Source organism: Crocodylus siamensis, chromosome 12 (assembly GCF_052110815.1).
Source record: "Crocodylus siamensis isolate JL-2025a chromosome 12, ASM5211081v1, whole genome shotgun sequence".
Classification (NCBI taxonomy): domain Eukaryota; kingdom Metazoa; phylum Chordata; order Crocodylia; family Crocodylidae; genus Crocodylus; species Crocodylus siamensis.
In genome coordinates, this window is record NC_143406.1 from 7,299,743 (window position 1) to 7,325,885 (window position 26,143).

Genomic DNA, 26,143 nt, shown 5'->3' on the forward strand with positions numbered 1-26,143 from the left:
GGCAGTTTGGTGAGGCATAGAAAGTGGCCCGTTAAGTACCCCATTTGCTTGTAGGAGCTGCTGTTTCAATTTAGAGTTCCCCCCACTCTCAAAAACATAGAAAACAGAAAAAAAATTCTCAGGGGCAGGGGGAGAAATCGGGCATGGACCCTGGTTGTTTTTCTTTCTGTTGTTATCCCAGTGTCTTTTCCCCATCCCTCTTCCCCTCCTCTCTCCAGGGGCATCTGTCACCTTTTGTGAGGAGTCCCAGGTGGCTATCATTTCAAGCTGCCTTTGTTATTGTAACCATTGCCCCCCCTGCTACCCACCCCACCTCTCTGACAAGCTCCATTTGCTGTTTCACAGCTCCCTGAAAACAAGCCTGACTTAAACAGAAAGGATCCCAATAAAATGGGAGCACAGAGGGCGGGGAAGAGTGTGGATGCTTGTGGTTTGGAGCTAACTGTTTCAGACTCTCCAATATGGTAAGAAAAGAGAAGAGGAGAGCTTTAACAAGGGGCCAATGGGCTGCTCTGCATTTGCTGTGTGCACATGGGTGTGCAAGGGGAAAGTAGCATGACATTTAAATGAGGGCAGAGGCTGGGGACACAGTGTGATACTGCCCTGGCAGCTCTTTTGGGGCAGACTGGAGTTCAGATTTGTTTTAAGCCACAAGTAAAATGAATTTGTGCATTTTCTTCCTACTTTGAGTACCACAAAGTGGACGTGCGCACACAGACAGTAACAGATACAGATGTGCATGCGCACACACACACACATACACAAGCTGAGATTTGTTGGAAGTTGCAGTTTGGGACATTTAAGGAAGAAACTTGAGAGATGAGCTTTTAAACTCCTTTAAAAGATACTGGCTTGCAAAAGTTTTATGAAGGAACTGAAGGGAAAAGGAGAAATATTTTAGCTTAGAAACAAACGGCCCCATTTAAAACAGCTTTAGTCTGGCATGACGGGTAGTCTGTGCCTAGGAGAAGCCTGCCGGATGGACTAGGGGGTGCCTGCAGGGAAGCTGCAAGGCGCTCATGACTGTAGCTGGAGCTAGATAAATAAGCATAATTACCAGTCATAAGGAATTTTTGGCCCTGTCCCTAGTGCCCTTTGTTGGAGGGCCTCAAAGCATGCTGCAGCCTGGCAACCACCCTGCCTAGAAGGGAAGACTTATTGCCATTCTCCATTTTACTGATGGGAAAACTGAGCCCCAGAGTGATTAAATGACTTGCCCGAATTTACAGTGCGAGTCCACACCATAGAGCCAGGCCTCTTGTCTGCTCGTCTTGTATGTTAACTGTGAGCTTGTCGTCACTCTCCCCTCCTGTCCTCCCATAGACATTGCCTTACAGCCTCTTAATTCACCTCCTGGCTGAAGGGATGTAGGGGGAAGCACATGCTGTCCGTCATATGGGTGAGGGCAGGCATGCATGTCAGGGCAGTGCCGTCTGCTTGATTAAGTAGGGACAGTAATTAATAAACCAGTTGGCCATATGGCACTTTTAGCAGGCCAGCATGCCAGGGCCCAGGCTGAGCATGCTAGCCTCCATGGGCCAATGGATGGCTCCTCTTTCCTGGGGAGGGGTCCCGTGATTTGGGGGCAGGGGGAACATGGCTCCTTCCAGAAGCATGCCAAGTCCTTTGAAGCTTGGCTCCGCTGAGGTCAAGGGACATAGGCTCCCCCTGTCAGCTTTGCTCTGTCTTTGTTGGCTTCCCCCATCCCACAGTGACAGCTGTATGATAATTAGCCTTTGCTCTAAGCTGATTGACTGTGAATGGGAAGCACGAGGAGGGGCCAGGCAGGTGGTCCCTAGAGTCCAGCACGCTTCCCCGCCCAGTGTCCCTGCTTTGACAGGAGCCAACGGCAGCGCTTGCAGCCACCCAAAAAAGGAGGAGGAGGGGAGAGGAGAAGGGAAGGGAAAAAAAAAGAATCCCTCCTTCCTTGCCTGCCAGCCGCAGAGGCTGCTTTAGAGAGCGATCTAAGGAGACGCACACAGCAGCTCCCCACTTCTTTGGCTGGAGCATCAGAGCATCCCCCTCGCAGCTGGCGGCATGAAGATTTTCGGCAGGCTCGAGTACCTCCTGGTAAGGAGCTTGGTCTGGAGGGGATTTGGCTGACGGAGCGAGCGTGCGGGAGCTTTGGAGAAGTTAGCGGTGTTAGCAGGACTGGTTCTCCCTGTGTGCCGGTGGGGGAGGCGAGTTAGTACTTTGGAGACTTGAATGCGTTTGGCACCTGGTGCACAATTTGAAGGTCTCTGAGCACCTTTCTCCCAGCTGGTTGGAGAGTGGGGGCACCATGCCTCTGCAGACAGGAACAGAAACAAAAGGACTGTCAATCAGACTCTTCCAGGTCTGTCGGTGGATGCTGTATAGGAATGTGTTTGGCTGGGTTTGCCTGCAGGACCTGTCTGTGCTCACAGGGTCGTGATGTCTGCAGTGTGTCTGCACAAAGAGGGGTTACAGAGACACAGGGATCATCACCTTTAGAAAGTGCTTTATTATTCATGTGTGTCTGGAGCGTGTATGTCCTTGTGTCCCTTTGTGAAATGTGTCTGTGTGCATACATGCCGAATATGCAGAGCCATGTGATTTTACACGTAAAATGGGCAGTTACGGCTACAGAATGCTCACACCTCATACCGTAGTGACATGCAGAATCATGCATAGCATCATGCTGCATTTACTTGCACATACCGTATATTATATATGGACACATGTCTGTGTGCAATGCAGCGTGCATGACATAACTGTTACTTAGGAGAACCACTCAATGCTTTGAAAATAAAGAGGGTACTTTTGGGTAAAACTACTGGGTCGCCTCTGAGGCAATGCACCGCAGGTGCTTTCTATTTCCTATTGCTCAAATCATCATTAGTAAGGAGGTTTGCTTATAAAGAAAGTATACACAAGCCCATTGGGGCATCTTTCCATCTCTGCAATAAAAAGCATGAAATGGTGAATATGACGATTAATTCCGAGCTCTTATACAGCACTTTTCATCCTAACAAAGGAGGTCCGTATTGTCATTAGAATTCATATGACGGGGGGTGGGGGCATCGCTATAACATCGTGTGCTGTTTTAGAGAAGGTCCCATCCTACGGCTCTCCTCTCCTCCAGCTACTGCCCTTACTAGGACAGGGTGAAAAACCTTTTCTAGGGAACTTACTTCACCAGCATGGAGTTGCCAGAGGTTCACAGCCTGGGCTCTCCCTCTGAAGAAGACTTGCCTGAAAGGGGCAGAGGGGATGTCTCTGCTCTTCATTGTACATCTGTTCACTTTAACTGGAGGTTTATTGAATTGGACTGGTCTCCTCTGCATGCATGGTTGGCGCCGCATAAGCAATTGAATGAACTTGTCTGCCACATCCAGTGCAAAGCCCCTGCTGTGGATGCCTCCTGGATAGGGACAACTGGATGCTTAAAGAGACAGCCCTTGGAGGAACCTTTTAATTTCTTTTTCCCAGTGTCCTTTGCAAGTGACCATGCCCTTGCTGATTTTTCTGCCGTTTCATTCGCCGGTTTAAAAGTATGCTTACTGAGGCCTTTTTTCCATGTCCCTCTGGATGGGACTCTTGGAATTCGTTACCTCATTGTTGTTCCTTCAGCAGAATTCAATGAACTGCCATGGAAACCATTGTGATGTCATTTATTAAAAGCCATCAGCTCCCAGCCTCGAGAGTGTAAATTCAAAGCAATGGGGCTGGAAGGGGCAGGGGCCATGAGGTAGGCCCAGCTTGATTTATTGAAACTATGTGCAAGCAAAGAGAACAGAAGATGCCAGATCTGCTTTCTTATTTTGGAGTGTGGCTGGTTTCTTTTCCTGTTGTGCGCTCCAAATGGTTGCCCTGGTAGCTACCTCACCATCGCACAGACAATTGTAGCCAGATACTATTTGGAAAGTGATTCCCCCCCCCTCAACCTCCCAGGCTGTTTCCCTGACCTAATGGTGATAGAAAATAACATGGTGATACACAGTCAAGCAGCAGAGATGAGCATGGTGCAAAACATGCCAGTGGAGCAATCAGTTTAAATTGAACTAAAAACTAGAGCAAGCTTGTCCGGTCGTCTCACACAGCAATGATGTTAGGAGGCTGACAAAAGACAGTCCATTAAAACCAAAGCTGATTCCCCTTCTAGGGCATGTGCGCTTAGGTAGGAGATGAAACAACAGCAGAAGACCCCTGTAGAGCCTGTAATGTGAGCCTTTTGCCTTGCTCATTCAGCCCCTTTAAACTCTCAGGAAGGTCACTCTATGGGAACGGCTTGGTGGGGTTACCTATTCTTTCCCCCTCAGTGAGTCCCACAGATGGGCTGCTTGGTTTGCAAAGAAAAAGCCTGATTTTTTTTCTCCCTCTGCTTGGAGTAGAAATCTCCAGCTGGGTTTGTTGTATCCCCTCTGCTGGAGGGCTGGCTGAAGGGACTCCAGCCAAGGCTCTTTGAGTTGTCCCCACAAAGCCAGCAGCAATAAATGCTTCTTTCAGTGAATGGTACCCAGGTTGTAGCCGTATTGATCTAGAGGAAAAGGCAATCAGGACTCGCAGTAGAGATGATATCTATTATTAGCGATTAAAGACTTTTTTTTACAAAAATCTTGTTGTTTTAAGAATAGATATTAGCTCTACTACACATCCTGATTGTCTTTCAGTGAATAGCACATGTGAGGGTCAGATAAGAGAGCACATCTACACGAGATGTTTACTGTGGAGCAGACTAATTAGCTGTAGTAAATGTCTCGGCATCTACACATGCAGTGCTATTAGGCTGGAGTAAACTAATAAACTCCGCAGCAGGATAGTATGTGTAAATACAAGTACTATTCTACTGTGTAGTTTTTTACTCCACAGCAGCTTATGTGCAGATGTTGCCTGTGGCTGGCTGGGGCACAAGGGTGCTTCAGTGCAGGGGCTGCCCGCCAGCTAGCACCACACTGGAGCACCCTTGTGCTCCAGCCAGCCCCTCTGCAGCGTGTTGAGCCACGTTGGAGCAGCCCCAGGCTGGCAGGCTGATCCCCAGGCCCCTTGCCAGCCAGGGCGGCTCCAACCTGGCTCAATATGCTGCAGTCCTGACCACATATGTAAACACAGCATGTGGGAGCAATAAACTCCTGTGTAATAAGTGCCAAGTCTTACAAGGAAAGGCTGAGGGACATGGGACTCTTCAGCTTGGAGAAACGAAGGCTCAGGGGGGACTTGGTGGCAGCCTGTAAGTATGTTAGATGTGTGCACTGGGAACTGGGAGAATGTCTGTCCATCCGGGCACCACCAAGGGAAGACAAGGTGTAGTGGTCACAAACTCAAGGAAGACTGTTTTAGGTTGGACACAAGAAAAAACTTGTTTACCATCTGAGTCCCCAGAGTCTGGAATAGACTCCCTGGAAGTGCTGGAAGCACCTGCTCTGGACACCTTTAAGATACCCTTGGATGTTTATCTTGCTAGGATCGTTTGACCCCAGCAGCCTTTCATCAGCTTAACCCGATGATCTTGCAAGGCCCCTTCCAGCCGTAATATCTATGAAATGTATTAATTTTGCACTTGTACACATGCCCAGAGAAGGGCAAGTTTGTCGGGTATAGTTTGCAGACCAACAATATGTAGCTAGGACTGCCCCGTGGTGTTATTCAAACCCAACTGGCCATATTATTTTCTCAGGGGCCTGAAAAAGCTCTTCAGGGGCTTGAAAAAACTTTCCCTGCTGACGCTGGGAAGACCCTGAGGATCAGCATTTGGGAATGCGACTTTGCCAGTTAGGCAGCTATTCTAGCAGCAATTCCTCTGTTCAAACCCTGTTTCTCTGTCCCCTCTACTTTCAGTGGCCGGCGTGCCAGGGTGAGGTACAACCATGAATGCACTGGACTCAGTTTTTAAAGCAGCCCAGCTGATTTTCAGTGTCAGATTTTTTTAATATTGATTAACTTTAATTAATAATGTGATTAGATTTTTAATAAAAGAGGAGTAAGGAGTTGAGAAGATGCTAGGGGCTTAGATCCAGCAGGGTTGCCCAGATGCTATGCTACCAAGGCATTGAACTGGAAGGGTTAAACCTCTCTTTAAGACAAAAGGTTATTTTGCCTCTGTGTGTCTCTCTTAATGGATTTGACTTCCATTTTCCTTCTGCAGATAGCAATCAATCCTCTCTGATGCCATCTGTGACTGGAAGGGGTGTTTAACGCACCACGCAATCGAATTGTGCCTTGGTTACCTTTAAGTTATCCAAGCCGTTTCCAAAATTTCTGTTTTTCTCTGCCTTGTTGACAAAGGGAAAATGATTCTTGGGTTTTTTGTTTTTTGGGGGGTTTTTTTTGGAGGGGGGGATTCTGGATTTTTCCCTTTTCTCCCACTGCAGCGTGGTATATAGCAATGTGCTCCCTTCTCAAAAACCAGAGCGGCTAAATGAAACATAGTCAGTGATACCTACGGGATATGCACAAGGGTATGTTATCAGAGACAGTGTGGACAGGTGCTATCCCTCACATCTCTTCCTCTACTTAGATGTAGTTCGCAAATCCAGCTTATTGCTCCAGGGCCCGCATGCTGCCTTCCGCTGCCCTTGTGTATCTTGGCTGATGTCAGTGGAGCTTCCTGGGAATTTCACCACTGCAAGTATGCAAAGAGTTTGTCCCACAGACTGTTCTTGATAAAGAAAAGGGGTTCGAAGAGAAAAAGGGTTCTTGAACTAGTGCAGCCAGATGTCTTTCTCCTTAGCCATGTGCAGCTTTCAGTTTCCTATTAGTAGTGTATATACTACGTGTGTGTGTGTGTGTGTGTGTGTGTGTGTGTGTGTGTGTGTGTAACTCTCTAGACTGGTACAAGTCAGAGATCTTTGGAAGGCAAGGAAGCTCTCTACATGCTGTTGATCATTTTGTGCCCGAATGCATGCTGTCACCAATTTTTTTTTGAACGACGTGCCGCACAATCCTGGCTCAAGCTAATTAAAACGGAGCAAAGTGCCATTCGTATAAACAAACGCAGGGCTCAGTTCACACCTGGGTTGACCCCAATTGACTTTTTTGTTGATTTACCCCCACAATGCATATGGCCCATCTGTTCTCGCCTTCATCAGCAAGCCTCTTGCCTTTCCCTTAACAAGTGGTGTTTATCTGGGGGCAGCTGAAGAAGTCCTGCTAGCATACAGGGTCCCCGGTAGGAGCTCTTCTCGAAAGTGAAGCACTGCAGAGTGACTGTTTAAAGAGCATTTGCCGTCCACTGGGAAGCATTTGCCGTCCACTCTGGAGGGTGGCGCTGGTTGGGTGCTCATGGTATTTACGGTAAAACACACAGGCCGGATTCTCATCCCATTCACACCAGCCTCGAGCTGGAGCGATTCCACCGCCACCAGTGGAGCCAGCTGGGGATTTGTGCTTCTTCAAGCAAGATCCTTCCAGCCTTTGTTTGCGATACGACGGAAAAGCAGCCACAAAGGAGACCACATGGGATTTACCTCCTTTAATGGCAAGTAAATTTGAGGTGGAGTGGCCCTCTGTAATTGGAGCCTTACAGCATAGCTTCCCCTGGCTAATTGGGCATCCTGCTGTCTTTTCAAGGAATGACTCAGGCTTGTCCCATTATATCTCCTCCTCCTCTATCAGTATTATTCTTATTATGACACCTCCCTGGCAAGCTGGCATCATCACCAAACATAGAAATAAGTCATCCTAATGAGACTGAAGTGCATGTTGCCTAGCAACCCAACCTCGCTGGGGTCTTTATATGCTGAGCTGGGAAAGGCACTTAAGCTAATGGTGCCGCTTCTCACCATAGTGTGGTTGGTCCTGTGAATCAAGCAATGCAAGGAGAAATATTTGTGCACGGGGGAAGCACCTGGAATTGGAGTACTTGAATATAGTGGACGAGAGGTTGGCTTAGTGCTCCAGGGCGGTGGGGGAAGTCATTCAGAGTCCATGACCCGGTTTCCCATGTGCGGGAGACATGATCCTCTCCAGGGAGCAGACCTTCCCATGTATTGCTGTAGCCTTCTCCCTTCCTGGCTGTCCCCATCTGGGAGGACTGGTGTAACAGTGTCAAGCACAGAAAGGCAGCTCAGGTTGGTAGAGTAGCATGGTATCATGGGATACGGGGTAGAGAGAGATGTGACTGAGAAGCCTCTGTTTGCCTGGGAAATTAGAAATAGCACGGACTGCTAAGAAACGAGTGAGTTACTATTTCCTTTATTCCTCTTTTTGCTGTGATCGGAGCCATAGGCACTGGCAGGGCACACCATCACCAGATATACAGGGTACCTTCACTGAGCAGCACCCCACTGTCAGTTCCCTTCCAGCTGAAGGTTGCATTTAGAGCTTGGAAATTTTCAGCCATCAAGAGATACCAACCCACCGAGCCTCTCTTTCCTTAGCTGCTGGCATAACCACAGCCTTCCCTGGAGGAGGAGCAGTAGTTAACCACATTTATGTGGCTTCCTCTGAACAATAGAAACAGCTAAGTCTGTTGGAGTGAAAATAGCTAATGGCTCCCAGTGATGGTTGCAATCTGCTAAAGTGGGGGCTGCTGGAGTGGAGCGTCCTGTGAGGCATGGATTCTGCTGGGAGGGTTTTCAGGAGCATTGTGTGCAATACACCTGCCCAAGGACAGTGCTTTGTGGAGAATCCTCGTATCAAAATGCTGATGACCGTCTTCAGAAGAGGGTGCACTTGTGCCTAAGCCTGGCCAGTTGGATTCTAACCCCAGGAAAGAAAAAGCATTTGGAGCTGCAACAAACTGACTGAGTCCAGTGCCCCGCTGACAATTAGGGTGGCCAGGCAGTTGGAGGAAATAAGGCAAGCACAAATTATGGAAGGGGACATCCATCACCATGACTGCGAAGGACACGGGATCGTATAAATATGCCTACTTCTCTTCTGCCCTGCCTGACCTCAGCTATTTTACCGCTTGGCTTTCACGCGGCTGGCCCCATGCCTCTGCCCACGGAAGAGCACTTCTTGTTGCCCCAGTCCTATAACCCTCTGCAATTCCAGCCAGGGCTCCTCAAGCCTGATGTGTATTGCTGTTCCAGTCCTGGAATCACCCAACACTTTCTCACTACATCTCACTTCCGACTTGAAGCCCTCTGTCTTTCAACCTCTGCACCTCAGACTTCTGGACCAGAGCAAGATGCCATCGTGATGATCATTGCTTAGTACCAAAATGGGAGTACTTTCATGATGTAAACTAGACTGCTTTGAAGACAAAGGCACAGACCATCAAATCTGTTTTTTCTAGTACCCTAGTCAAGGTTTGGAACTTAGGCCTCCAGAGGGAGACCCAAGTTAAACCATGTTAAACCACTAAGTCAACTACAGGACCTTTTTCTATATTTTCCCTTGGGATATTAGTCCTCCCAATCCTAACCCCAATGTGCTGCTGTGGCATCCAGATTTCCCATGTAGGTCGGGATTTTGCTCATCCTCATCACCAGAGCTTCTGTGGCATGGAGTGGTACCACTGTTGCACATGTTTTCTCAATCTGTTTAAATCTGCAGGACTTCTCCTATGACGACTCCAAGGTGGAATTTAACGTTGATGCCCCCAATGGAGTGGTGATGGAAGGCTACCTCTTCAAGCGAGCAAGCAATGCTTTCAAAACGTGGAACCGGTGAGTAATCAAACCTGATGCATTTGGTGGCTGGATGAGGGTTTTGATTTTGGCTCAGGACTGGAAGGGCATCTAGCAGTGCCTGGCACTGATTTGGTACATCTCTTGTGACATCTGCCTTTGCTGAGATGACTTCAGCAGCTCCAGGCTGATGAGCTTTTCAGTACAGAGATTTCCTACTGCTAAGCTGTGCTATTGCTTCTCTCTGTGAGTGCTGAACTTGTGGGATTTTGTGATATAATGGTGGGGAACGGGACGGGTCCTGCAATTCTGGCCTGTTTGGGATAGAAATGACTAAACCTATTAAAAAGAGCTAAATGTTTTATGTTTTGTACGCTGTGAAGATAATTTGAAAGATAAAATGGCTTTTCCTGGCTTCTTAATGCTAAAAGGGTTTCCACCGAAAGTCAGGAAATCTTTCTTTTAGTATCACTTCCATATTTTCCCACTTTCCTCCAATCCAGTGAAGTGTTACTGCTGGAAATGGCACGTGAGACTGCTTGCTTTCATTGGGACTAGCCTGTTTCTTTTTTTGTTTGTTTTTTTTACCGAGAACTGGTATACTCCTAATGGGCTGGGCTTGAGAAACAAAAACCTGCCTGAGGTTCACTGCACCTTTGCAAAGTCAGAAAGCATGACAGTGAGCAGCTTCCTTGATGAGCCAGCTACCAGGCTCCATGCTTGGAAGGCAGGACACAAAGCAGCTGGAGTCGGGCCCCAGGAAAGCTGTACAGTTGTAACCATCAAGAGGAACATCTAACACAGCAGGACAAACATGACTTTCAAGAGCTGCTCGTATCAGACAGCCTTGCTTTGCAAGGCAATGAGAGGTGGGAGCCTGGAAACGTCAGCTGTGCAGCAAGGAGTGGAGATCTGCTCCCTCCAGGCACTGACCCTTCTGCTAGTCCCTTATAAATATTTCAGATGATGTTTCATTTGAAATGCTAGCCTGCCTTCTACAGTAGAGCTTCCCGGGACCTTGGCGAAGTGCAGGCAAGAGGGGGATTTCATGTTCTTTCTTTGATTGATGTCAGTAAGCCTGGCATCTCTTGGGCAAGGCAGGGGGCTTCACTTGAACAGCTGCAAGTGAAAGTGGGGTTCAAGCCATCAGATTCTACTTCTAGCATGTGAAATCAGTGCCTCTTTGACCCCCAACTCTTGACATGGCAGTATAATGACAGGCTCCTGAGAGCATGGGTTTCTGAGCATGATCAGGATATATTCTGCAGTGAGGCAGAGATGTATTGCTGCCCTGTTGGAGCAAACCGAACGTGCTGAACAGTTCCTGGCATGTGCATACATGGCCCACCCTTTCTCAGCCAGGAGGCGGCAAGTTGATGTCGTGCCTAGGGGGAGAAATGTTGTTCAAAGTCATTCCGTCCCTCTCCAGATCGTTACCCCAGACTCACACTGAGCCTGTCTTGCAGAGTCCAGCATGGTTTGGTCTAATGTTTCTGCACCAAGGCTTTTCCATTTTCATGACATTCAAGTGCATTGTGTGCACCTCAGGGGCTCCTGAGGGACCTAAAGCCAGAGTGACATATTCCTGTGAGAACAGCTGTTCCCCGGAGATACTCAGCCCAGCATTGCGGAGGTTTGCACATGGTGCTCGCAGGCCCATGAGCTATAACTCATCTGAGCCAGACCTCAGAATGATTCGTGGGTCAGCCCTCAGCATTTCTGATGTAAAGCTGGAGAAGGTACCCTAGACTTATCCCAAAGGCACCTTCTTCTGCAGGGAGCCAGGCTTTTGTTTCTGTCTAATACACCTGACAAATCTGGGGCGAAAGTGGGATGCTTCAGCTATTCATAGCAATCTGTATCCCGCACATTCAAATTCAAGCTATTCGCAGCCATCTGCATTCTCCCTACACATTCCAGCTATTCATAGTCTCCCATACCTCCACATCACAGCTATTCACAGCCACAGCCCCCCTTCATCCCACCTACTTAGAGACCTCCACACCCCCCCCGCCCACCCCATACATAGAGAGATGTGACTGTGATTTCAGGATCCCTGGGGAAAAAGCCTCTGTGAGAAACTGCGGATGCTTTCTCAGCCTGGCAAAGGGTGTTTGTGCCCAAAAGCTTGCAAAGAAGAATGTTTTCCAACTATTTGAGTTGGTCTGATAAAAGGTACCAGTTTTACCCAAAGCACCTTGTCTGCCGATGTCCTTAGACCAACACGGCTACAACCTCTACCCCTGTGAGACACATATGCACCTGTACAAACCAAAGCCTAAGAGTTCAGGGTAAGAATCAGCCCTGTATGCCAGTGCATGCCCTAAAGCTGTTGCCCCAGCCAGGAAATCCAAATGGAAAGAGACTTGGGACTGCAAGAAGCGGCACCCAGGCTCACAGTTTCAGAAACCAGACTTCTTCTTGGCTTCCTGTGACAGAAAAGATCCTGGAGGATACACCACTGCCATTGTCAGGGGGGGTGGCTGTCACAACAGGGAGCGCAATGAGCTGCAGATCCAAGCATATTCACAGGCTGATCAAAAGGGGCTACTGAGCAAGCGAAAAGGCCTCTCGTTACCTCCGTTCCTCTGATTCCTGGCAGACAGTTCATCTTTTATTAATGTCACCTTTTATGTCTCTCTAATGTCTCTGCAAAGATAGAAATAGAAGTGTCGCTCATTTTGTTTTCCCAGGAAAATGAATTCTCTTGCACGTTGAGGGCAAGGTGCAAGTCTAAATAACGTTTAAATTCAAGGCTTTCTGACCCTTTCCTCACCCAGCTGCATGCCCATCCTTCATGGAACGTAGCCGCTCAGCTCCCTGCTTCCCAGAGAGATGACTTTATAGGGAAATCACAGGAATGGAGTGAGACCATCTGCATTATATTCCTTAGTTTGACATAGACTCAGACAAATCAGTTAGCTTCTGTGCGTGCCTTCATTTTTCCAGCGTAAGATGCTCAGAAATTCTGTGGTGGTGTGTGCTACTAGGGATGATAGGTGAGTGGATGGGTAGACTTCCATAACATGCTGATAAAATCCAGAAACATTTGCCCTGGCAAATCAAAGCTGTACCCTTGACTCAGTGGCATTTCTCTGGTGGTCCCTCCTTTTGTTATACAGTGGATTTTGAAATTTTCGTGGACTTTTCAGGGAATATCCTGGATAACAATGATCAGAACTCTGTTGATTTTGGTGAAAGACAACTGCCCCCAGAAAAGCCTAATTTCCTCTAATCTAAATGTTATCTAGGCTCTGGGGCAGTGACCTCATGTGGGATACATAACTGAGGCAGTGACATCAGGGACAGAGCTACCCCGGAGATGGGGTAAGGCTGTGACTTTAGGGTTAGGGTTAAAGCCAGGGATTGGAACGCACATTTGGTGAGTCCGATTTGGGTGGAAATCAGACTGTTGGAAGCTTGTAGCAGATCATCATGGACTCGATGATCTCCCGAGGTCCCTTCCAGCCCTGATGTCTATGAAATCTATGAAATCCCTCACTCCTGTTTCAGCCAGTTCCCTGATCCTAATGCAGCCATATACCACCCTAAAGTGACGCTTGCAGCCGCCTCACTGGCTGTAATGGGGGCAGAGGGACTACTTGGGTGGATATATCTGTGCAAACAATAAAGTATATAATTTTCTAACACTACCTCTTTCTCTCAACCTGTCTTTCCTTTCTAGAAATGTATCCACAGACATATCTAGGACATGTGTCCCCATAGCATCTTAGTGCTAAATGCTGTCATTCGCTCATCTTGCAAAGTACTTGTTTGTTCTCAGAAGGATAGTGCTATAAAAATGCAAGGCTTCATTACCTGGGTCATATCTTCCATGCTTCTTGGAATGAATGGCATTATTTTGCAAAAGCAGAGATGTCCTGTCCTTCAGGGGAAAGGTGGCTGCATCTCACCTTTTCACATTGTTACTAGTCACTTGCTCCAATGCCTCTTCTTTCCTCCCTGTCTCTCCTCAGGAGGTGGTTCTCCATACAGAACAGCCAGCTGGTATACCAGAAGAAGCTAAAGGTCAGTGAGCTTGCCCCAGGTGACATGAGCAGATTAGTCATCTCATCTGATGCCCTGCTGTTTGGGGATGAGCAGAGGGCGGAGGATGAATTTGAAGCTCTGACAGCAAGCGTGGGCTGAAATTTCCACTCCGATATTTCCCTGCTCAGGACCCAAGCTGTTCCGAGAACCGCATGGCAGGGATCAGTGGTTAAATCACTTTGGCATTGCTGTCTAACAGAGGAAATGAGTGGCCATGTTCCCAGGACCCCTGTTTCTTAAACGTTCAGCTGATTGCTCTTTCTATTGGTTTCCCCCTGCACCTCTTTTTCACTCCTGGTATTGGAGATGCCATGAGAATACCTGTTCTTAGAGCATTTCCAGGATGGTCCGAATAAAAATGCAGCAGGAACTTGTGCTGCTGTGACGTCTGACATCCTGGTGTTGGAGAAAGTGCCAAGCTGCCTGCAGTCCACAGACAGGTGCCCATTCTCTTTCTTTTTAGGATGTCCTCACTGTAGTGGTGGAAGACCTGCGTCTCTGTACTGTCAAGCCCTGTGAAGATATAGAAAGGAGGTTTTGCTTTGAGGTTGTCTCCCCTACCAAGTAAGTTTTGGGGCTTTTTCTGGCCATAGGACAAAGTAGTGTGATTAGGTGGGGACTTGTAGGGCAACCGGCAAGTAGACACTGGCCTGGTCTACAACTCATTGGGAGAGAGCGGGCTTCCTTGTGCTCCGAGTTGCCATTCTGTAAGGAAGAGGGATTGTCCTGGAGAACCTAGAAGCAGCAACATTAGACACAGGCCCCAGTCAGAGAGTTTGAATCTGCTTTTCTAAATCCAAGCCTGCACCTGAAAGGCTGAAAAGTTAGAAGTGGGCAAAGGGATTGCAATCCAGGGCTTGTGAAATGCATAACTACATCTGGGTTTGGGCTCCAAACACCCCTAACTCTGAGAGGGTTAAAAAACTGGTGCTCTGGCTCTATACTCATCACTATAGGAATGAAGGGGCAATGCCATCCCTGCCTCCCTTGCATGGATCCAGGTAGTGAGGAGGAGTGGACACAAGCGGTGTGAAAGGGACTTTCTCCTGAGGTCTACCAGATTTTTGCTGGGAGAGACTGAGAGGTGCTTCTCGCCAAGTGGGGCAGGTGGAAAGGAGGGAGGCAGAGGAGTGCAAATGTCACCAGCTGTCACGCAGCGGTGTTTGGAGACAGCCCGTCAGACAGAGAGCAGCCAGTCCTGCTGAATAATGCCTGAAGGGAATCTATAATGGACTGGGCCAAGTGTCTGCTCTCTCTCACATGGTGCTGCGTTACCAGCATTTCTCCCTGAGTTGCATGAAAGCATCAGGGCAGATGAAGGGGGAGGGTTGAGGAAAAGGTGCTGGGGGAAGGAAGGTGTGTGTTTGGCGTGTTTGTGAGGGTCAGAAAGCTTCTGCGAATGTGGGAGGGAAAAGGGAGACGTGATGTGAAGGAAGCAAGCACGTTTGTGTCTGTGTGATGGGGAGGTGGGGGGAGTGTGAGTGCGTGTGGGAGGAAATAGGTTTCCCTTTGATATAAACTATCAGATGAAATCTTTCCTAGCCCCAGGGAGGTTCCAGCGGGGAGCTGTGGCGCTTTCATTGCTTATACTGGCCCTACAGCAGGATGTGAGCAGTGACCCCGCGGTCCAGGGCCGTGAGGGGCGCTCCAGCATCTCTCCGACCCTGCTGCGGCCGAGAGGGGCATCTTATAGTGAAACCTCAAGGAAGGAGAATGAGAGCAGCCTTGTGGGCAATGATGGGGTGGGGGGTGAATGGTGTCCAGGAAACGGAAATAATCTCGGCGAGAGATGAACTGCCGCAGGCTGCTCGCTGTCCCTGTTGGGTTTGCCCAAGGGAGTTGGGCACAGAGAAAAGTGCTGAGCTTGTCTAGCTGGCTGTAAATAAAATTCAGGTGCCCAATGCAGCTGCAGCTCCCTTCCCATGGCCTTTTACCAACCCGTTGTTCTGCGGCCTCTTCCCTGACAGAAGCTGCATGCTGCAAGCCGACTCGGAGAAGCTGCGCCAGGCCTGGATCCAGGCAGTTCAGGCGAGCATTGCCTCCGCGTACCGGGAGAGCCCTGACAGCTACTACATCGAAGTGAGTCAGACGGCAAGCACTGAGGCTAGTCGTGCAGCTCACAATGGCTAGCAGGCATGGGCACCTTGGGGAGGGCCAGGTGCTGCTGAGCACACAGGGCAGGCCAAATCAGAGCCAAGAGTAAAGAGCAGTCCTGAAGCCTTTGCCTTCCTCACATCCTTGTCCCAGGACTCACTGCCCTGCGGGACGTTTTCCCTTAAGGAGCACTGTGGCCTTTTGAAGGGGGTTGCTGCTCTGTGTTGCTGTATGGGGGCACAGGTTGGCAGCACAGGTGAATAATTCCCAGTTCATCTTGTTCCCAGACTCTGGTTCAAAGGGGATGAGCCAAACAGGTATCCTCATCCCCGGCTTTCCTTAACTAATGCTGCTTCAGGCTCCTCTCTCTGGCACTTTCCCCCTGTGACTATGAGGTATAAAGCCCACTCTGGAATTTGAGTGCTTTTCAGTATGATTGTAGAGTACCTCTGGAACGACAGAAATGACCTTCATTCAAATAATCAAGCCTCTTGAGCTACGCTACATCTAGCTTCCCAGAGTCTGGGACCAGTCAGAGGCTGGGCTGCAAAGCACACAGTCCGTCCCCTTGTCTCCCTGCAGAGACTGGACCGGACTGCCTCCCCATCTACTAGCAGCATTGACTCTGCCACGGACTCCCGGGACCGCAACGTGAAGGGAGAGACCATCCTGCAGAGAGTCCAGAGCATTCCTGGAAATGACCAGTGCTGTGATTGTGGTCAGTCGGATCCCCGGTGGGCCAGTATCAACCTGGGCATTCTGCTGTGCATCGAGTGCTCTGGGATCCACAGGTACTGTGCAAACGCAGTCTTAGCGGCTGGGTGCTTTGCTTCCCTGCCTCTGGGGGATGCCTGTGTTATAGCTGACTTGTGCTTACAGAGCCATGTTCAAAGGCACAGAAGCCTCTGTGTGTGTGTGTGTGTGCATGCATGCTCATATGCACAGGCATATCTCTCTCTCATGCACATGCATGCACACATGCACACACTCCATCAGACCTATATATTTTATGCATGTGTATATATATGTATGTATGTGTGTATACACACATACATACATATACATACACCCCCCCCCCAGGTAACAGTTTCTACCTCCTGTGTATGTTGAGTAGATCTGCACAAATAAAGAACCATAAAGCACATCACTAAATGGTCTGATTTGTGATCTTGACTGGAATGAAACTACTTCAACTTAACATTTTAAAATACAGCATCACTCAAAGTCTGCAGCAATTATAGAAGGTGCAATTATCCTGAAAGTTATCTATCCTATTTTTCCTGTGAAAATTGCAGTTAAGATAAAGGAGTATTCTGGAAGTCAGAAGACCTAGATTTTATTCCCAGCTGCTATTGACTTTCACTGGATAAATTGTTCAGCTGCTCTGGCCTTTCTGGATTTAAACCTTACATGCTGTTGTGAAGCACTTTGAGATCTTCAGGTGCAAAGTGTTGCATAAGTGTAAAGTGTTCCTGCTTTTAACCCCCTCTAATAACAAACCATGGATACCCAGCTTAGCTCTCCTAAAAAACCTTACCACAACAAGCCAGCAGGCAGGTGTCACGGTAAGATACAAATGTCAAATAAGGAAACATATTTCCCTTCCAGATTTCCAAGGGCTAATTCTAATTAGGGAGTATAAATATAAACATAAAACAATTGAAAGCTAAGTATCTCAGCAGGGTGCCTTTATCGCACAAGGCATTAAATAGAGCTATGGGAACTCCCCGCAGGGGAGGGAACTGTTCTGTGTGTGCCTGGTTCTGCCTCTCTCTCAATCTGTGACTTGCATTGTATGCGTATGAATTGCGCTCACTTCCATTCATCCTGCCACCTGCTCGGGGCTCCTCTTTGATGTACAAAGTCTGCTTTGAAGCCTACAACCCTTTCCCATCTCCCCTTTGGTTCTCCAGGAGTCTGGGCGTTCACTGTTCCAAGGTCCGATCTCTCACACTGGATTCCTGGGAGCCGGAGTTATTGAAAGTGAGTGCTGGTTTTCAGTGTCAGAGCTGGGGCAGAATCCCTCTCTTGGGGCCAAGGATGAAAGGAATTGCAGTGCCTTTGCTGACTGCTTTCTCCCTCCCCTGCCCTATCGCAGCTGATGTGTGAGCTGGGGAACACCACCATGAATCAGATTTATGAAGCACAGTGTGAAGAGCTGGGACTGAAGAAGCCCACGTCAGGGAGCTCCCGGTAAGTCTGAGCCCCTCTGCTTAGCTTCTTTCAGTGCCTCCCCACAGCTCTGTCCTTGAGGTTCTGGCTATGGGGTCAGTAGGGATCCTGTTTTTCCATGTGGAAGAGCTGCAGAAAAGGGAAAAGAAAGGGATTAGATTAGCCCTACACATGCCTGTTGGACAGCAATGGTGTGCAGTGGACGGCGCAAAAGCAGACCACTGAACAGATCACAGTACTGGTTAGTTTTGCTGCTTTGGTACTGGGAATCTGCTTCATTTTTTGCAGTAGACACCCTTCTTCCCATTTTACCTCCCCCTGCCTCCATGCTACCTGCCAAGGCACAGCTCTGGTCTCTCAATAGGCTTTTCCATGCCCCTACCATGCCCAGGTTTCTGCCTTTAACCCCTCTCAGAGTGCTGCCTCTCACAGCACTTGCCATTGAGCTGCATGGGATATCCTCCAGCCTAGATCTGTGAATGGGTGGGATCCATCTGTGGTCGTTCAGCATCTCTGTTAACCAGGCTCTTTATTAGGAAGCCTGACTGGGCCACTGGGTTTCAGGATTCTGCCTTTAGTGACATGCCCCAGGCCCAGAGCGAGTCTATGGCAGAACTGGGGACAGAGCTGTGGTGTGCTGAGGTTTAGGGCTAGCTCCTTCTTGACTTTATTTACAAGGTAGATGTAAAATCCTTGTAAAGAGCAAGAGATCAAGGGAAGCAGTGGCAAGCAAGCATCCTCACATCTTGCCCTCGTGTTACAGTCCTCACTACCCTAAATGACAGGGAGAGGAGCTGCCCTGCAGCTGCAAGGGACCCACCTTTCACCGTATGCTCCAAGGATCCTGCAGTGGCTGGGCCTTCTTGGCGCTGTGTGTCTGACATGAGCTGCAGAGTATATGCTTGCTTTGTTCTCCCTACAGACAAGACAAGGAAGCCTGGATCAAGGTCAAATATGTGGAGAAGAAATTCCTGAAGAAGCTGCCTAACACTGAGGCCCTGGTGGACAACGAGAGGAAACCCCGGCGCTGGAGTGTGAAGAAGTGCCAGCGGCACAACAGCACCACAAAAGCACCCACGGCTCGCAGGAAGTACCGCCACGAGGCAGGAAATGCATCGCCGGCAGCACTGTCATCAGGTGGGAACAGCCCCAGATTCCCATTTTCCAGTGCAACATGCTGCATGCTACACCCATCTGTCCAAACGGCTCCTCATGTTTTTGCAATGCTGGCCTCTGCTCTAGATAGATCTGCTGTGATAAAATGTGTGTGATACTGCCTCCCTCTAGCGGCTGCAGCCTTATGAGTGCTCACACCATTGCACAAGCATGCCTTTTATATAGCTTTCCAGTTCAATTCCCTTACAAGCTACCTCTTCCAGGCCAGGAAGATGGCATGACCATCTTCCAGGTGGGACCAATACATTAGGATGATCAAAGGTCTCCTCTAAACTGCTACCTTGATCCTTTACTTGCTTGTTCATCATCATGTCCAAACTATCAACACATTCAGACTAGCTTTATTGTTCTTATTCAGCTGGTCCAGAGCAGAGTCTGTCCTTATGCAGGGTCACCCACTGCCCCAAATGTCACAGTGTAACAGCGGTTTTGCCGTGTCCAACAGACTACTTATAATTTTCTTTGCATAGATCTGCAGGCTCACTTTCCAGGCTCAGATTATACAAACACAAGCATGGGGTTTTCTTTTCCCCTGCTCCTACAAGTTTAAACATCCCTCCCTTGCCAACAGCTGCCACACTGGAGAGGAAATTCAGGCGAGACTCTCTCTTCTGCCCGGATGAGCTGGACTCCCTCTTCTCCTACTTTGACACAGGCGCCGGCTCTGGACCACGCAGTAAGTATAAATAAAGGGAGCAGCTGTGCTGCTGGCATGTCTTTATTTCCCACTTCTTCTAGGGCATGTGCATTGCACCAGACTGATGGCAAGGTACCAGCCCTCACTGGAAAGGTGGCCAGTTGACTAGAGAACACACACACACTGGGGCTAACGTTTAAAGAGAGAGTGAGGGGGAGTTACTTGCACTAGCCCTGACCCATTTCCCAATTTTATCACACTTATCTTTTTTTAAATCTCTTTCCAATCAATCCCTGGTCTTGCTATTTTGGTGGATGGGATTTTTTTTCCATGCCCTTTCTCCCCAACCTGAACATCCCATCAGCTTTTTCTATTTTTTTTTTAAGCCAGCCTTACTGCTAACATTTTTTTTTTAATTATTTTTGCTTGTGACAATTAACTCCCCTCACATTCCGTCCACCTTCCTCTTAGGTGCCAGCCACATCTCTATGCAGCACCCGCTAGGAGCTGGCCCATGGAGTGGCAGTGGCATTGGTCCCGGTGGGAGCGGTACGCCGTTCCTCCTGGACGGAGGTAAGGTGACGCCATAGCAGCTAGCAGCAAGAGACCCACAGATTTCACTTGTTCCAGGCAAAAGTCAGAGGAAGCGATGTATTCTTTTAAACTACGCCATTAGAACGCTATAACAGAGGCCTCAGGAAAATGATAGGCAGACAGAGAGACAGACACATAGATATTGCTATAGGGTAGAAAGCTGAAGTGATTACAGCTCTGATTCTGCTAAGCACAAAAACAAGGGCTTCACTTTAATGCTGTATTCAGCCCTGCTGAAGTCAGTGAAGCATGCGGCTTTCATGACATGCTGAATTGAGCCTGTTCTAGTTTTGAGACTGCTGCAACTATTTTAGTGTTCAGGGAATTTATAGATTCAGAGTTTCTATCTGAACTGATACGATCCTTTCCTAGGCCCAGTTTAGGTGGGATTCTCCAAAATGCTTAGCAGTGGCCTGGCATCAAGAAAAGCTTTGCCACTGACTCAACAGAAAAAGAGTTTGTCTGGTGCCTGGCACTTTGGACAGTTCCACTTGTGCTTGTTCTGAGTCAGATTCAGGTCACTTACCTTGGTGTAAACTCAGTCCGTCTCATTGGAGTTACTCAGTATTTCCACTGATGCCGCCGAGAGCAGAATCTGGCCCCTACTGCAGATAGCTAATGATCCAGTCATGACCATGTGAAGTCCCAGTGGAGTCAACAAGGTTGCACTCAGACACACTGTATCCCTGGCTAGAAAACTAGGGTCTTAGTGACCTGAGCCAGAGGATGGTGCAAAACATTTCTCACCAACGTTCGTTCATAGTATTAAGCAACCAGGCCCTTCAACGAGGTTTGCTTCCCCTTCGAGATCACTTCCTACAAAACATTTTGGGAAATCTGTTGATGACAAATTGAAAGCAAACTATTCCAGAATATTCAAGGAACATGACAGTATAATGTTTACACTGGCCCTGTGAGTTGCATTTATCCAAGAGGAGGACAGAAACACACAGTGAGGTCTAGGAGTGCACTTGAAGTAGATCCCCTTTTGGAAAGCCAGTACCTGTACTGAATTACATTAAAACCAGTTAAGGACCAAGGACTATTTAACAAAGTGTTCACTTTTCAGCAAGTGATTAAGAAAAGCAGGATAGAATTGGCCAAAAATGAAAAAGGGCCAAGAAGCAAATCCCTTGAATACGTTACAGGCTGAGAATTGTCCTCCCTGCTCTAATTGTACCCAAGGGACTCACCAGCCTTTGTACAGACTCTGACAGCCAGGGTTCAAAATCCTGCTTCAAGGTCACAAGTGAAATGGGTCTGATATTCTCACTCTCGTGCCTGCACTGTCCTGTAGCCAATCTACCACGCAGCTTGGTAGAGTTCAGCACAACTGGCAACCTTTGGCTGACGAACTATCAGGACTGGAATATCTGCTTTTTAAGGCAAGATCATGCACTGGCAGAGCTGAGTGGAGGAAGCTTGCTTGCCTGTATCATGCCTGGCTTTAGATGATGCTATCATCGTATCATCACTCTTATGGGGACTTCATTTGCTGTATAGGAAAGGGTCCAGGAATTTGGTCCTTTGAGGTGTTAAATGTCTTTCAACTTCTGCTCACTAGAACTGAATGAAGTAGTGGTGTGTCCATAAATCAGCCACTTCAGTAAAGACTTGTTCTTTATTTGGAATAAGTGTGAAATCAAAACCCACACCTCTGCTGTGCTTACTAAGGAAAAATGCTCAACCAAATGTCATCATTCGATGAAAAATGTGTGTTTCTCTAGTCGGGGACTTACTGCCAGCTGCCCAACAGTGCAACAAGTGACACAAAATAAAGAGTGTGAAGTCTAAAAAACTGGAAAAGAATTGGTTCTTAGTTATACAAATGAAAGTTTGGATGCACTTATATCAGAGGATTTACATTGCTGTAACATTATCAGACTGGATCAAAATGCCTAGCACAAAATGATGTCCCTTTAAGAAATAATCAGTCCAAGTTAATGCCTGTTTTTCCCTTTATGCACTCATCTTTTGCTGAATCTGGCATGTCTTTTCAGTGTATCCTACTAAAAACAAACTGCCAGATTCATAACCTTTTTTCAAGCTGGTTGGAGTGTATGGTTTATTCAGAATGAAAACTTTGCTTACACAAGTCTCATTGCAATTAAAAAGGAACCAAGCCAGCAACAGGATGTCACTGAGATGCCTTATTGCCCTGATTACATCTCCAACAGCTGCCCCAAACCTTGAAGTGAGGTGCTGTGGGTTATCTCAATGGGTATAACCTCTAGAGACTGACTCTTCTCATCCTAGCGGAGATGAGCCCACCCTGCCAAGTTTGCACCCTGATCTGGATCCTAAGACCAGGTGTTGGTTTGGGCCCATCTCTCCCGTTCTGCTCTACGTTCCAAGGGATCAGATATACGTAAGGAGCTCTGTAAGGGCTATTAACCTGAGGCTTCAGGGCACAAACCAGTCCCTAGCTATTAGAAAGCAGTACAAATTCCAGTGTAGGTGAGGGGGATTGTTTCAATACCTTATGCTGCTGCAGGTGGTCCTGATCACTATTGCAGGCCAGGGGGACAGGTAGACCTCAGATCTGATTCTTTTTGATAGTTTCTTTGTCCATAGAGGGATTCTACTGTAGTTTTTGGCTCCTAGGGTGGTGAAACTACAGATGCTGAGAAATCTTCTTTGTACCAGGGTGACATGTCAGTCCCTTTGGGAGACATCTTCCATTTTCAGTTCTGCGGTGGTTTCTCCCTTCCGATGTTTCTCAACTGCTACCTCCCCACAAAGTGCAGGAAGGGCATACAAACTGCTCTGACACAGATACCCTTTGTGTCCTTGATCAAGTTGCCTCATCTTCATGCGACTCATCCTCTGTTATGTGTTTGGCTGCCCTTTAATATTTACCCATCCATCCAGGGGGTTGGAAAGGTGAATGAGTGCCTGAAAAATGTGAAGTGTGATATGACTATAGATATGAATGGGTCAGGAAGCTGGTCAAGTGACCCTCCAACCAGCAGTGATGCATCATAGCACATGCCCCAGTAAACAGTGAAGGGTTGTGGGGAAGCCTGGAGGAGGGGGAAACAGAGGCAGCAGAGGTGAAAGCAGATAGTTGTCTCTGTTTATGATGCTGCCCATCCTGCTACGAAGCTCTCCCTGCTGCTGCTCTTGTCTCTGGCCCAGTCCAAGGCCTCCAGGATCCTGTCTGAGGGGGAAGAGTGCTATTCTTCCCAGCAGAAGATGTGCTGGACACATGCTGGAGCACCCCCTCACATAGGGGGAGGCAGCCTGGGGAGATGAGGGCCCCAATGCACCAAAAGCAGGCTTTGCAGGTTGTCTGCATATTAAAATGATCTTGGTTTGTCTTCTGTTGGCCCTGCAGGTCTGAGCAGCGACAGTGGGCTGGGAGGCAGCACTGACGGCAGCACTGATGTCCTGGTGTTTGGCTCAGTGGTAGACAGCGTCACAGAGGAAGGTGGGTGTAATTCACAGCCTAACACTGGCAGGAGATGACCAGCAGGCCTAAGGCAGGGTGGATGGGCCTCAGAGTCATCCTGTTCCCTTGTACCACCCCATGTCATGCCAAGGGGCCAAAATGTCGGGTTGAGAGGCCCTCAGATACAGGACCCAATCTCTATCAAGCAGCTTATCATGCTGTTTGTATCATGACCTGACTATGTAGAGAGAAACCGCCCTCCCTCATCATACCCAGCTCTCTGAGAAGAAAAGATGTCACCGCAGAACTTCTCCTTGAGCTAGTTGCCCCTGCATTGCCCAGTTTCTTCAGTGGCAGAGCAATTGTTTCCCTCCTTCCTGGGGTCTTCAGTAGCGGGAAAGGGTCACTTATTCACCAGTGTCAAAGTTGCATATCTCCAGTGTTGCCTGAGAAAGATCTCTCAGATGCCCAGGCTGGCAAGGAGCATATGAAGCGAGGAATGTGAGGCTCTTAGTAAAGCAGGATGTGACTCACCTCTCCCACCCCTCTCTCCCTCTCAGAGTGTGAAGTGTCAGAGGAGTCTAGCGGCGAGGCAGAGATTGAACAGGAGGCCTCGGACCTGGAGGACCTAAGGGAATTGCACCCCGGCTTGCTGGTTTACAAGGCAGCCCGGGCCCGGAACCTGCCTCTCATGGCAGAGGCTTTGGCTCACGGTGCAGAAGTCAACTGGGTGAATGACGAAGATGAAAACAAAACTCCTCTGGTTCAAGCTGTGATGGGGGTAGGTTGTGCTGGCCGCTTTGAACATCTAGGCTCTGAAGGAAGAAGAGGGGACAGCTTAGTAACATAGCTAGTTAATGGCCCAGACCCTCTGTTTAGATTTATCTTAGGCACTCAGTGTGCCAATTTAGTGGATCTTTGTCTGGGCTGCTAGCACAGGAGCTGGGGGCTGCTGGCAAGAGTGAAGGGGACTGGCAGAGCTGTGCTGGTTGCAGGCCTGGGACAGCAGTGAGAGCAGCTGGCAGAGGTGAAGCTTGACCATTCCCTGCCTGCACTATGCCCCTTCTCTGAAATGAGACTTTCCTTTCTTGGTGGAAGGATTAGGTGGGCATTCAGGGACTCAAGCCTGGTTAGAGAAGGAGATTTGCTCCAAACTGCTTCAGGTTTGGGTCCCTTTGGTGAATATCCTCCAGCTGCTAAACTCTGTTAGATTCTTCCGTGGAGCCACTTTGGCCTTTACCCTCAGGTCCAGCATTGGAGCAGAACCCGGCACAACTTCTCTTTCCCTTTTCTCAACAGGGCTCCTTGATAGCCTGTGAATTCTTGCTCCAGAATGGAGCAGATGTTAACCAAAGAGATATACGGGGCCGGGCTCCTCTGCACCATGCCACATACCTGGGCCACACTGGGTAAGCCCCTCTCTTGTTGTGCTAACACACTTCAGAGCTCAGGGCTTCAGGACCAAACCTGAGAGCCAATGTGGGACCTGGGCTTTGCTGAATCAGTTGAGGGGGAGACAAACGCTTGTGTGTGTTTGGGACAGAAGAACCCAGTGTCCCCCAAACAGGCAGGCTGGCATAAGTGGGTGCCCTGTTTCCTGTCTTTCTGTTGACTTCAGCAGAGTTACGCCTGATTTACACCAATATAAATGAGAACCAGACACGTATCCAAAGCATGCATTTATTATATTACACTCTTTCTTTCCCCTTTCTCTACTGTGTTAGGTATCTGCTCTCTGCACTTGCTGCTTTTCTCCAGTCTCTGCTGTTTTCACCCAGCATTTTTCAGTGATGTGTTTGTTTTCCTCCTCTCTGCTCCCATGTCTTTGCTCTGCTGGGTGACTGTACCAATCTTGCAACGCTGAGGTTTCAACAGAGTGTCTGGTTGTGCAGCATCTGGTTGGGAGTGAAATTAAACAATGTGATTGTCAGTGCTGCTCAAATCCCATATCCCGTAGGGTAAAATCCACCCTTGTGCACAGGCTTACATGTCACCAGGGCTTCTGTTTCTCCCCAGCTGCCATGGGCATGCAGTTGTGACACCTGCCACCTGGGCTAGGCTGGGAGGGTTTCTTGTCCACATTCTCACAGTCACATGCAGAGACCTGCTGGGCCCCAGCTCTGCTCTCCTCTTGTCCTGTCTCCTAACCTGAGAGAGAGCACCTTCTCTTGCAGAGAGAGCAGAATGTCTTGGGAGAGGCCCTGTGCCTCGCTGTTCCCTCCAGTGTGGCTGTCATGGGTGCTGGATCTCCACTGGGGATTGATGCATTTGCTCTGACATCTTTGCTTTCCCTTTTGCAGCCAGGTCTGCTTGTTCCTGAAGCGAGGAGCCAACCAGCACGCAGTGGATGAGGATGGGCAGGACCCTCTCAGCATTGCAGTCCAGGCGGCCAATGCAGACATAGTCACCTTGTAAGTGTGACCCCAATCTCCCGTTGCTTGCACAAGGGGAGGCTGACAGGTGGATTTAGGATGGAGAGCAATAGGAGATCCATGC

General features: G+C 48.6%; 1 protein-coding gene across 1 annotated transcript in view; it reads left to right on the plus strand.

Moving 5' to 3' along the window:
- The window catches only part of ACAP3 (ArfGAP with coiled-coil, ankyrin repeat and PH domains 3), a 149,283-nt gene that overhangs the window by 116,293 nt on the left and 6,847 nt on the right, over window positions 1-26,143 (plus strand). Inside the window, exons 11-24 of the mRNA XM_090023669.1 lie at window positions 9,460-9,572; window positions 13,511-13,562; window positions 14,047-14,147; window positions 15,551-15,662; window positions 16,260-16,468; window positions 17,591-17,660; window positions 17,776-17,870; window positions 18,772-18,986; window positions 19,597-19,701; window positions 20,134-20,235; window positions 23,594-23,686; window positions 24,208-24,428; window positions 24,947-25,056; window positions 25,948-26,058. Coding sequence (XP_089879795.1) covers window positions 9,460-9,572; window positions 13,511-13,562; window positions 14,047-14,147; window positions 15,551-15,662; window positions 16,260-16,468; window positions 17,591-17,660; window positions 17,776-17,870; window positions 18,772-18,986; window positions 19,597-19,701; window positions 20,134-20,235; window positions 23,594-23,686; window positions 24,208-24,428; window positions 24,947-25,056; window positions 25,948-26,058 — 1,709 coding nt within the window. The remainder of the gene's footprint in view (window positions 1-9,459; window positions 9,573-13,510; window positions 13,563-14,046; window positions 14,148-15,550; window positions 15,663-16,259; window positions 16,469-17,590; window positions 17,661-17,775; window positions 17,871-18,771; window positions 18,987-19,596; window positions 19,702-20,133; window positions 20,236-23,593; window positions 23,687-24,207; window positions 24,429-24,946; window positions 25,057-25,947; window positions 26,059-26,143) is intronic.